Source organism: Mus musculus, chromosome 4 (assembly GCF_000001635.26).
Source record: "Mus musculus strain C57BL/6J chromosome 4, GRCm38.p6 C57BL/6J".
In the NCBI taxonomy this organism is placed as follows: Eukaryota; Metazoa; Chordata; class Mammalia; order Rodentia; family Muridae; genus Mus; species Mus musculus.
The window spans coordinates 103223390-103236215 of NC_000070.6; the positions used below are offsets into that span (position 1 = coordinate 103223390).

A 12826-nucleotide genomic window follows, 5' to 3' on the forward strand; every position below is an offset into this window, starting at 1 on the left:
ACACAACAATATCGAATGATGTTTTGCTGGGGCAGACAGGTGAAAGGATGTTTTGCTGAAGTAGACACATGAGAGGACATGTGACATTTAGAAAGAATATAAATATGACCCCACAGACAGTGAGGGATGTTCTGGCATTGCTCTGCCTCTCTAGTCTTCCCTGATGCTCTTGTATTGGTTTGCCTTAAATCGCATTGCTGATCTGTGTTTGTTATGACTTCATAGAGAATAATTCTTCACCGAACTTCTCGTGATATTCTGGTGGCTTCTTGCTGCTTCTGCAGACTAGGCCAATTGCGGTTTGTTCTGGATTGAACTGCCATTGCTGATTCGTGAATGGTGATTGCCAGAGTGGACTGGACTGTAGCTGCTGATTTGTGTTGTGTTTTGCTAGAGGACTAGACTAAACAGGTCCACAAACCCCTTTTCCTATTAACCTTTCCTTTCCCTTACCTCTGATGGGTGCTGGGCTAAAAGGGGGTTGAAGCATTAAAGAACCCTCTTTAAAGTAGGTTTTGAAAAAAATCTAAGCCTACAGCTCTATGCAACCAGGATAAATATTTCCAGGTCTATTGTTTGCACTGTAATAAAGATGGTGAAATGTCACCTTAGATGTAACTATGTGATATTCTCAAGAAAGGCATTCTTTATGTCTAGATACTCATGCTAAATTTCCAGTACCCATGCTGGAGCAAGGAGGACCCAGGCTCAGCTCAGGTGTTTTAGGAGCTGGGGCAGATGTAGAGGTGGATAAGGCTGGTATGGAGTAGAGGGATTGGCGTTCCATGGGAGAGGGGCTCAAAGGTGGAGGAAGAGTGATCCGCCATCATACAATGAGCATTTCCCGTAGAGTTATATTCAACTTACACTTAACGCATGTACCTAAGCACATTGGTATCATGCCATAGGACATTACCAACAGGGCAATTAAGTCAGGCCATAGTCTCAGACCCAGAACCCCTAGTACCAGAGTGACCATTTAAATCTTAAATGTCATGTGGTAAAATCAGAACCGTTAATAAGTCTGTGAAGAAAACATTGGAAGTTACATGTTGCAGTTCGTGATGAGTATTAATATTGGTTGTTGACTGAATGTTGTGATGACTGAAAAGTTAGTAAAACATACTCCTGATGCATCTGTTAGGTTGTTCACAAACAAGGTAGGCATATGGATCAGGAGGCTGAATGGGAAAACCCAACTGAATGTGGGTAGCACCATCCAAACTTGTCACAGCTTGGAGTGAATAAGTGGAAGAGAGAAATTCCTTTGTGCACACATCTGGAACCCTATTGGGACAGAAAAAAAAAAATATATATATATATATATATGTATATATTTTGCTGTTATTGTTGCTGATGCATGTAGACATCACATGTCAGACTCTTCAGCCTTTAAACACAGAACTGTACCAATGGCCTTCAGCCTTGGGCTGGCACTGCATCCTTGGTCTTTTTTGGCCTCCAGTTTCTTGGAATGAGAAGCTCCAAGTTTCCATAACAGTCCAAGGTAGTAATGGACAACTGTGGGACTCTTCAGCCTCTGATCTTATAAACTGGCTAACAGACTCTCTTATAACAACAGATATTCTACTGGTTCTGTTCACCAAGGACCCTAGGATGGAGATTGAGGAGGCTTCAGAATATGATAAGCGAGTAAGTAGGTGACCATTGTAATAGTCTGAGCTGTTTGGGCAGCATGGCAGAGGTAGGTCTGGGAGGGAAATGGGGCATGTTCTGCTGCCATGTCTGTTGTACATGTTGTACAGACATGCAGATTGTACATGTGCAGAACAATTGAATCAAAGAAACTCAAAGGCTCACCAAGGACTTCTGCATCCTTTGAGACAGAGAAGAGAATCTGCTTTCTAATGCATATAGTTTTCTACATTTCTGTATTTGTTTGATTCATTGTGCTTGCTTGGTTTTTGAGACAGGTCCCAACTGGATTTGTACTTGTTTTATAGCCTAGGTTGACTCAATCACCTATCCCCTCTGCCTCCATCTCTAAGAGCTGGGATTGTAGGGCCAGCACAAGCTGATTCTGCCTTTAGTTTTCTATGAGATTAGTTTCACCCAATCAAGAAATGGAGGCTAAAGCAAGGCATGGTGGTACCCTGTAGCCCTAGTGCTTGGAAGTGTGAGGCAGGAGGATCAAGAGTTCAAGATCATCCTCAGCTGCACAAGTTCAGGCTAGCTTGAGCTACATGAGACTGTGGCAAACGATGATGGTGGGTGGCTTGAGGAGACAGAAAGGAAGAAGAAAGAAAGGAAGTGAATGGAAGGAAGAGAAAGGAGGGAGGTGGAAGGACTGAAGAAGAAAGGAAGGGAGGAAGGAAAGATGGAAGGAAGGAAGGAGGTAAGAAGGAAAAAGGAAGGAAGGAAGGAACAAAAGATGGAGATAATTGCTACATTCTCCAAGCTTTTAGAAGCTCCAGTGTAGAAAGGCCTGTGTCAGGCAGAAGACCATGGATACTACACAGTGTGTCTCCACAGGAAATTAAGAAATGAGGAAAATTTCATTATATTTTTTATACACTCATTGTTTATGGTTTAAATATAAAATGTCCCCAATGGGTTTGTGTTTGGTCTCTAAGTGGTGGCACCATCATGGAACTGAGGTCGTGAAACTTTGAGATGAAATCTACTTATCCCAAGATCCTACTTTGGGTTCTCCTGCTGCAAACTCCTGCTACTGTGACTCAGCAGCCTGGGGCCAAGTAACATGAACGGAATCCTCTAAAACCACGAGCTGAAGTAAACCTTCCCCCATTCAAATTGTTCTCTCAGATATTTTTGTCCCAACTGTGCCAAAGCACCTAGTACGTAGCCAGTCAGGGCTGTCCTTATCCCCCCCCAACCCCCAAAGATTAGTGTCCTCAGGAAAATTCCTTCCCATTTTAAAGCGATTGCTTCAGATCTGGGTCTTTTTCATTTTTCTTACCCTATGTTGGTCAGCTGTATACATTTTGCATCCAGAAGACTCAAAACATACATTATCATGATGTCACTTATATAGTTATATAACTAACCCAAGGTCATAAGGTATCAAGATGGGATGTTATTTTCTTAGGTGGTTTAGAGAATACTAGGTCTTCTTGTGGTCCTTAGTGACCACAGACCTGTAGGTGGACAAGGTTCTTACACGCGTTCGCGCGACCGGCCAGGAAGAACGCAGCAAACCGGAATCTTCTGCGGCAAAGCTTTATTGCTTACATCTTCAGGAGCCAGAGAGCAAGAGAGCAAGAGCTCTATTGCTTACATCTTTAGGAGCCAGAGAGCAAGAGAGCAAGAGCTCTATTGCTTACATCTTTAGGAGCCAGAGTGCAAGAGCAAGAGAGAGAATGGCGAAACCCCTTCCCCTTTAAGGAGAATTATCCTCTGCCTAGGACGTGTCACTCCCTGATTGGCTGCAGCCCATCGGCCGAGTTGTCGTCACGGGGAAGGCAGAGCACATGGGGTGGAGAACTACCCTTGGCACATGCGCAGATTATTTGTTTACCACTTAGAACACAGGATGTCAGCGTCATCTTGCAACGGCGAATGTGAGGGCGGCTCCCCACACAAGGTGAAGGTCTTGCCTACTGCCAATTAGTTTTGTGGAAATGTTAGAAAACATGTAGACAAATTAAACATTTTTTTTTGATCATACAGTAACTCATGAATTTGGCAGCACCCAAACCAGAAAAGGCTCAGATAATCTTTCCTGGCACTGTGAAGACTGGATTTCTATAGATTGAAAGCAGAAGTGAAGTAGAGAACTCACATGTTTAGGTACAGCTAGGCTTCTGACTTTGGGGGCTATGATATTATGGAACATTGTCTAATTTGAGTTTGGTGCCAAAAGTTGTGTACTTTGCTTAGAATGGCTGCTTATGATTGGTGAAACTTGGCCACATTATATTTCCCACTTAGGCTATGGGTTATTTATATACTAAGCTAGCCTATCATTGCTAGGCTGAGGCTAACAGTCTCTTGTTTAATCAAAAAATGTAGGCAAGGACTGGTAAGATGGTTGAGCAAGTGAAAGCACTGATCCCATGACCCTGCTTGCCTGAGTCTGATGCCAGAACACGTGTAAAAGTGGAAAGAGATAATTGACATCTCGAAGTCATCCTCTGACCTCTACACATGCTCCGCGGGATGTACACACCACATAGGGGTGTGTGTGTGTGTGTGTGTGCGTGCGTGTGTGTGCTTTACACATACAATAGTAATAAATTTAAAATAAAAGAAACAAGCAAACAAGACTACTGATGGGGACAAAGAAAATTTTTTCTATAGGCTTAATGGTCCCTTCAAGTCCTCCTGGGACACAATGAGAACAGGATTATTTCTATGGAAATGAATGCACATAACCATGGAATTGATTCACAGACCACAGCAGCCAGCCAGTTCACCAGTATGGGCCATACCATTACCTTCATTGTAGGCTGGCCTTGAAGGCCATGCTCACATCTTAGAATGAGAATAAAAGCCAAGGCTGACTCTGAGCATGTCGCTTCACATTCCTGGCAGCTGTTGGTTTAAAGGATGATAGCTTTCAATTGAAAGCAGAAAACAGTGCGGAGTTGAAGTTCTGCCTCCTCGTGCCCAGCTCTCCCAGCTAAGAAACTACTTTAACTGAGTCCCCCAGCAAATGTATGTTTGGATTTTTAATTTGTTTTTGAACTAGGATCTTATTCTACTTTACTCTGTAGCCCAGGCCGGTCTTGAACCTATGATCATCCTGCCTTAGCCTACCGAGGACTAGGATTAAAAGAGTGCATCAACATGAAAGCAAAAATGTCATTTTTATGTTTGGAGTCTTTTTCTCTTGGGGGTGGAACTGCTAGGATCTTCTGGTGTATTCTGAACTAGTCTTTTACTCACTGCGTGCAGTGGTTTAAATGAGAAATTCCACCTTTAGTCTTGGACACTTGAACACTTGGTCCCTAGTCAGTGGCTCTTGTGGGAGGAAGTGTGTCACTGGAGGTAAAGAGGTACACTTGAGAGTAAAGGCCTTGCCTGCTTCTAGTTTGCTTTCTTTGCTTAGTGCTGTGGTGGTTCAAGACCTGAGCTCTCAGTTTCTTGTTCCTGACTCCAAGCATGCTACTTGCTTGTCATGGCTTCTTGCCATAACAGACTCTTGTTCCTCTGGAGCCATAGTTCAAATGGACTTTTCCATAAGTTGGTCTTGGTCATTGTCCTGGTTTGTCAACCAAACACAAGTCAGGGTCGCTGAGCAAGAGGAACTTCAATTGAGAAAAATGCCTCCTTTAGCTTGACTCATAGGCAAGTCTGTGAGACTTTTTCTTGATTATTGGTTGATATGAAAGGGGCCAGCCCATGTGAATAATACCATCCCTAGGCAGGTGGCTCTGGGTGGAATAAGAAAGCAGGCTGAACAAGCCATGAGGAGAAAGCCTGTAAGCAGCACTCCTCCATGGTCTCTGCTTCAGTTCCTGCCTTCAGGTTCCTGCCTTCAGGTTCCTGCTTTGACTTCCTACTGTGACCTCCCTATTACAACTGTAAACGGAAAGAATTCCTTTGATTCCCTTAGTTGCTTTTGGACATGTGTTATCACAGCACTGGAAATTTAAGTAGGAGGGCTGTGGTATTTTCTCACAGCAATGGAACTCTAATATGATTTTGAACTTATGTCAAACTTCATTTTTTTTTTTTTACTACTGATATTAAACCTAGGCCTCACTGACGCTAGGTAAGAGCTCTAGGACTGAGTTACATAGCCAGCTTTTAGTGTCTTCCTAAAGGATAAAGCTCATAAACACTCATAGGGACCAAAAATAACCAGTTACTCACTTCCTATCCCCACCCCATCCACCTCTTAAACCTGAATAGTGTAGTTAGAAAACACTTAGAAAAAAAAAAGTTGAGTGAATGACTTCCAAGGACATTTCTTTTAGAAAAGTTAGAGCATGAGCAAGGTTAAGGGGAAATGGGATAGAGAGAAAATTTTATTGAATGTTACAATGCTAAAATACCAGGCACTGTTTAACCTAGAAAATAACCTTGCCATGAGCCCCTGCTGTGTTCCCAACCTTGAGTGGGAATAAAGTAAACTGAGACAGGCACTTTCACAGGCGCATCTAAATCTTCCCTAAGGGTCACTTGTCTGTATCTAATGCTGACTACGGGAAGCCTGTCACCATAGCTTTTTATCTTACTAGGGCTGTGGTCTATGTCTTGATTTTCTTGTTGTTCCAATGAGTCTATGGTTTCTTTTTTGACCCAGCATGGGAATTGGGAGGGAATAGTCTGTATTATAGCAAGCTGTATTAAAGCAGTTTTATATTATGTAATTAATTCTGTATTAAAGCAAAGGAAATGGCAGAATGGAGACACTGAGAAAAGACTGGGGGTGTGGGGCGTGAGGGACCTGAACATCTTGGCTGCTGTAGTATCACCACAGATGATACTCAGGTTCCTGCCCTGCCTGGTTTGCAGCTGAGCTTCTGGCCTTCAGCTTCCTTTAATTAGATGCTTCTAATCCAGCCTGCTTGTCCTCAAATCCCAGTTAACACGGGAAGATCCTTTTTTGTTTTTACCTTGCATTTTCTTTTAATTATTGGAAATAACAAATCATTATTTATTTTCACATTAAATTCTAGTTAATAAAGGTATAAGTTAAACAGTCTTTTGTAGGATGATCTTGGAATTTATCACTACCTTTTTATTTCACGTTAGGAATTAAACTAGGATTTTGTGCATTTGAGAAAAATGTTGTAGGTTGAAGGCCTAGCCATTTGCCTGCCTTCAAAGACTGTTTTTAAGTGAAAAATATGTGGGATTCTATAGATTTGCATCCCAAATGAACTTGGGAATAAATTATTGAGATCATGAAGAGTTCCGTGTTTATACTGGGTCAAGAAGGAAGAGTAAAGGAGTGGCAGTGGGACATGGGGGTAGCCTGAAACAATGTATCCAGGACACTCACCATTTGATAGGATTTTCTACCACAATTATCTCACTTACAGACCTTACTCATTAAGTTATTCCAAACTCACAAGGAAAGCTAAATAATGCTCGGGAAATACAATAACGAAGTTCCAAACAGCTTTAACAGGTTTTATGAAGCCTTTTTAATCACACTACACTGGTCACGTGACACGATTTCCCCAGGAGTATCTGAAATGCTGGTCTACCATTAACTCCGTATTCAGTAAACTATTGGTGTATCTGTGCTGATAGTCAACCATAGGGCAAGGTTGTTGATATTTTGTGGCTTCTGGCAGCAACTTTCTCATCAATTTATGCCACAGTTGGTACTAAATGAGAATGTGCTGTAGCCAACAGTGGTGTCTGGTAAGTATAATTGAGATAAGCCATGAATAGGCTAGAGAGATGGCTCATCCTGGAAAAGGTAAGCTCACAACCAAAAAGATAAATCATGAATGAATCCCTCTTGCTCATAATTTCCTAATTATATCCCAGTGTTAGCTAACAATGTTGGTTGATCTTGAACCGAGCACTTCGGACTGAGTACTTCATCCATCAGAACATCAGGAATCAGATAATAATTTCTTCTATGATCTTGGTACCTGGTTCTTCTCGTTTTTAAATATTGCTGCGCAAATGATTCTTTATGCTCTCAAGCCTAGCAGGTTATCCAATGGGGTCATGTTGTTTAGTTTATGTATTTCAAATATATTTTTCAGAGGCTTGGAGTCATACTTGATAGGTAAGGTAGTAAGTTTGCGTGTGGGTGGTGGCTTTGTTTTGGAAAACCTTTCAAATCTGTTTGCCTTATAACTCTTTCCTTGAGTAACATCTTTATCAAAGTAACCAACAAATTTTTTGCTTAAGCTGGAAAATGTTTGGGATAAATTATAACGAGTGTTCGGAGATATTTTCTTTGAAACCAGACGGTCATGTTTCTTCTTTCGTTTCTCATTTATACTCTTTTGGGCATATTCAGCAGAGAAGACTTGCAAATGTTTTTGCTGGATAGGTTCAGAAACAGCACTTGGTTCATCACTAAACAAAACTTTGAGTACTTCATAATTTTTTTCTAATACAATATTCCTTTCTGTACATTTCATAGCGTAGGGGGTAAACCTTTTGGTCAGGAACAGCATTTGTACATATTCAGTGTCATAGAAAATTATTGGATTTGCGTGGGATTGTTTCTGTAGATTAAAGAAAAAATACCGAGTCATAAACCTATTGAAGCAAAGCTATATGTACACTTTAAACATGAAAATAAAATTTTAAAATATTTTAAAAAATATTTTTATTACATATTTTCCTCAATTACATTTCCAATGCTATCCCAAAAGTCCCCCATACCCTCCCCCCCACTCCCCTACCCATCCATTCCCACTTTTTGGCCCTGGCGTTCCCCTGTACTGAGGCATATAAAGTTTGCATGACCAATGGGCCTCTCTTTCCAGTGATGGCCGACTAGGCCATCTTTTGATACATATGCAGCTAAAGTCAAGAGCTCCGGGGTACTGGTTAGTTCATAATGTTGTTCCACCTATAGGGTTGCAGATCCCTTTAGCTCCTTGGGTACTTTCTCTAGCTCCTCCATTGGGGGCCCTGTGATCCATCCAATAGCTGACTGTGAGCATCCACTTATGTGTTTGCTAGGCCCCTTTAAAATATTTTAAATGACTATAAAGAAGTATGCGATAACAATAATAACATTCAAATACATTTTTAAAAAACGTGCTTTTCTATAATACACTTCCTTCTCAATAGCCAATAGCTTTATTAGACACCAAATTCAAAGGCTTGGCTTTCTTAAATCCTTTCTGAAATGTGAGGTATATAGAAATAAGTACATTTCTTAAGTGCTTGTGGTATTGTGAGTGGAGAGAAGAGAGTGGGTAAGAAGAAACAGTGTATGAGCATTCCTTAGAAGGCCGTGCTCTAGAAAGAAAAGGAACAAACTATAGGAGTCCAGTCCCAACCTTTGGTTGTACTCCAGGCTCTGAGGCAGGACACAAAGATCAAAGGCCAAAAACTGATGATCTCTGGCCTTGTAACTCTCTCTTACTATTTTGTGCTAATAATAGCCAGTTTCTTATTATTCTGTGGTTAAATGCCAGCTGGTTTCTGGTAATAAACTCCTGCTGGCAGCAGCAGGAGATAAAAAAAAATTACTTTTGTTCTTTTTTTTTTTTTTTCTTTGACTCAGGCCTCTCACTGACCTGGTGAGACGTTTAAAATTCCTTAACACTTAACACCGAGTCAGATTAAAAAAAAAAAAAAAAGGAAAGAAAAGAAAAAATAAGAGAAAGAAAGGCATTCATACAAGGATACACACATACTGGATGAAGCTGAAAATGACTGCACCCTCATTTATTTTTGGATCTTAGCTCTTATACTCTCTCAGGATAATTGATCAAATGGTTTTCTGAGCATGTTTACATTCTATAAGTTCATAGTAAATTCAATAGTTTACGTCATAAAATGACAGAGTTACGGTAGTAATGTTTACATGTCTTTCCATTAAGACTAGTACTTGACTAAACATTAATTATGTTACTAGCTCCATAAGTTCATTATAAGTTTAAAGCAATAATTCTTTTTTTATTTACTTATTTGTTTTTTACTAGATATTTTCTTTATATACATTTCAAATGCTATCCCGAAAGTTCTCTATACCCTCCCTCTGCCCTGCTCCCCTACCCACCCACTCCCACTTCTTGGCCCTGGCATTCCCCTGTACTGGGGCATATAAAGTTAGCAAGACCAAGGGGACTGTCTTCCTAATAATTCTTATGTCACAAGTTAGCACTGGTTTGTCAAGAGACAAATCATCTGCCTTGTGTTTCATTAGTTTTGAAGTTGTATATAAATAAACTAGTCAATATTTTATTTTCTGTACTTATACCTACAATAAGTTGTCCAGTCCCTGTTTATGACCTTTAGTTACCAGACAATGGCCTCACAGGTAATCTAGAATGTTTGCCATGATCATAGTTTGTTCAAAGCCTGCTTTCTTATCCTAGTGCAATTAGCCTGTGACAGAGCCCTATTTATAGCTTTTAGGGGCTGGAAATTGCTTGTATAAATTTAAGAATTTTATACAATCATTATAGGAATTATGAAATTATCAGTTTGTCTACACAGCATCACTACATGAGATACATTTTTATGTTAATCTGCAGAAAACCTATCCAATAGCTAATGACCAGAAATCATTAAAATATGTAATAGTGACAGGAAAAGGTATATCAGCAGCAAGAAGCAATCCTGGGATGAATTCTCTTGGGACCTTGCCTCAGAGCTCATACCTCATAGACCATGCAAAACAGTGGGCCATCTCCAGAAATGTCACTTGCATGCCTTTAGCCTTTCCTAGATGGCATCTGACAACAAACCCCCCAAAATGGGTTGAGAAATAATAAGAGACATTAGTGAATATAAACTCACATGATCACATATAGCTATTCTAATTTAAAATTTTTGAAATATGTCCATTATTATGATCATACCTTAGGACTTGATATAATACTTGGTAAAGGTATTTAATATATTTGAATAAAGTAGCCAAATTAATAGATGGATATAAAAATAGAACATGCTTTATTATAGTAATAAAAAATCTATAAAAGTTCTTTTTTAATTACCATCCTCACACTTGCATAATTAATTTTCACAACCCTTAATTCTCTTTCTAGGTAAAAAGTTAGTTCCATGGAAACTAGTAAAATATACATATTACCAGTATTTGCTTAGCAAACATTAAATCAATAATTGCTTCATTAAAAAATAAATAGTAGCAATTTATTTTTTATAGCTTTGAAAGTTGGGAAGTCTAAACTCAAAAATGGAAAGGGCTTGGTGTTTGGTCTGTCCTTTATACTTGGCACTGTATTGATGTCCCTTGTACAGAAAAAGATATAAAATCAAAACCAGCCTAGTCAATTCCCTGGAGACCTTTGTAAGAGTACTGACCCCAATCCTGAGAGCTGGTGTAATCACCTCATAAATGTCTCTCGTGTGACCACTACACTAGCTTTTAATCTCCAGCGCCAGTTCCAGCCTATGGATGTGAGTGAGCAGAGACATCCAAACCACACCAGCAGCCATACTTGGGATGGGGCATTCTGCTTCTTTACATAGCCACAGGGAAACGGGCTGTGCTTACTGAGTCCTTAGATAAAAGGCTTAGGTACCTGAAGAAGTCCAGGTGCCAGAGGGGTGGGAAGGTGCTGGCACAAAGAATTGGTTAGGTACCATTATAGGATGCCTGGACTAGGAGATGGACTTGAGGGAGCCTTCTCAGCTGAGGCAGAGCTTTGCCCTTCCATAGTAAACCCTGACATTTGCTCTGCCTTAGGCACAGAGATGGATTCATCTGAATGAAGTCTTCAGCTTAGGTCCCCTAGACATGGAGCAAGTCAGTGTCTTGTGCTAGCTACAGCTGGGAGGTCTCTAGGTAGAATAAGACAGAAACAGAGCAGGAACCAAGGGCTAAATAAGCCCTGGACAGCAAGACAGCAAGATAGCAAGTCTTTCCTAGAATGAAATCAGAAATTAGACTAATGGTATACAAGTGTTCTTAGCATGAAAAGTATTCCAATGTCTAGGACTCCCCAAAAGATGACCAAGGAACCAGTTTAACTATCCTTTGTCGATAAAAATATTACCAACTTAGCCACAATGATGGCCTTCACTTTAGTTTGGGTTTATCCAACACTATAGAGAATTTCTACCCTATAAGTTAGTGGTTTTCAATCTTTCTAATGCTGCAATCCTTTAGTACAGTTCCTCATTTTGTGACAACCCCAACCAGAAGATTATTTTGTTGCTACTTCATAACTGTCATTTTGTTACTTTTATTAATTATAAATATCTGATATCCAGGAGATCTGATATATAGTCTTTGGGGGAAGGGGTCAAGACCCGCAGGTTGAGAACCACTGCTTTAAGTCTATGTGTTGTTAGGTAGAGATAGAAACTCTCTTCATCAGCCTTCCAGGAATTAGGCCAATCACATTGTCTTTAAGAGTCTTCTGTTCAGAAGAAGTTGCCATGAAAAGGTGTGTTGGGGTGTGGTGGAGAGGACTAGTCTATTTAGGATTGCAGAAGCTATAGAAGTCTGACAAAGTGTCTGTCCTCTCCAGCTTCAAAGTTGTTAATTACGGCCTGTGATAGAGGCATAGAATCAACAAAGCAGAATGGGCTTTGTTTGGATGCTTTCTCACAAGGAAGATTTCAAGTCACGTTCTCTTTTTAGCCTTCCCAGGGCTTGTACTACACATTTTCCCCAAATAGCAGTAGATCTTACCATGGAAGTATGTACTGTCACTGCTGGACGAAGGTCAATTGTCTTTATTTTTGGATTTTTCAGTAGGTCCTCACAGTCCAGGGGAAGCATGATGCTCTGTTTGACTGGATGGGGCTTTCTGGCTTCATCATTTCTGGTTAACTCACTTTCTTTTGTAATACCCTTTGGAGGGCATTTCCCCCTGAAAATTAACATTGTTTAGGAAGTGATTTGAGCCAATCAGTTCTCTCCCTACCTCTCTTTCTGGAAGTTACTACCAACATGCCCACTGATCCATCCATTAGGTATCAATCAGTCTGATAAGGCCATCCTTTCCTGCCTGCTTTGTAGGAGAGGCAGCAGGAGCAGAGGTGGAAACCAGACAGTTACCTGGGTACCTGTCATTTTCGAGTGGGGAGCATGATATAGAGGCTGAGTAGAGGCTATGGGCAGAGAGGTGTTGGACACATCTTTCCTGGGGCTTTATAACAATTTAGTAAAGAGGGTGCAGCACTGTGCACAGGCAAAAAGAAAATAAGCTTTTCATCTCAGGTTTCCCTTGATTTAAGCTGCAAGTGGGCTTATCCTTGCAGGCTTTTAAGCTAA

At 40.5% G+C, this 12826-nt stretch overlaps 1 protein-coding gene across 6 annotated transcripts in view; it reads right to left on the reverse strand.

The window, feature by feature from the left end:
- Positions 1 to 7055: 7055 nt before the first annotated feature.
- The window catches only part of 4921539E11Rik (RIKEN cDNA 4921539E11 gene), a 60510-nt gene continuing 54739 nt past the window's right edge, over positions 7056 to 12826 (reverse strand). For 5 of the 6 annotated variants that reach the window (XM_006503395.2, XM_006503396.3, NM_001163494.1 and 2 more), the window contains 2 exons: positions 12242 to 12422; positions 7056 to 8126 (listed from right to left, as the gene is read on the reverse strand). In XM_006503395.2, the coding sequence (XP_006503458.1) occupies positions 7581 to 8126; positions 12242 to 12422 (727 nt within the window). In that variant the 3' untranslated portion in view covers positions 7056 to 7580. Of the gene's footprint in view, positions 8127 to 10269; positions 10317 to 12241; positions 12423 to 12826 lie in introns of those variants that run through there. The other variant, XM_017320385.2, reaches the window with a different exon arrangement.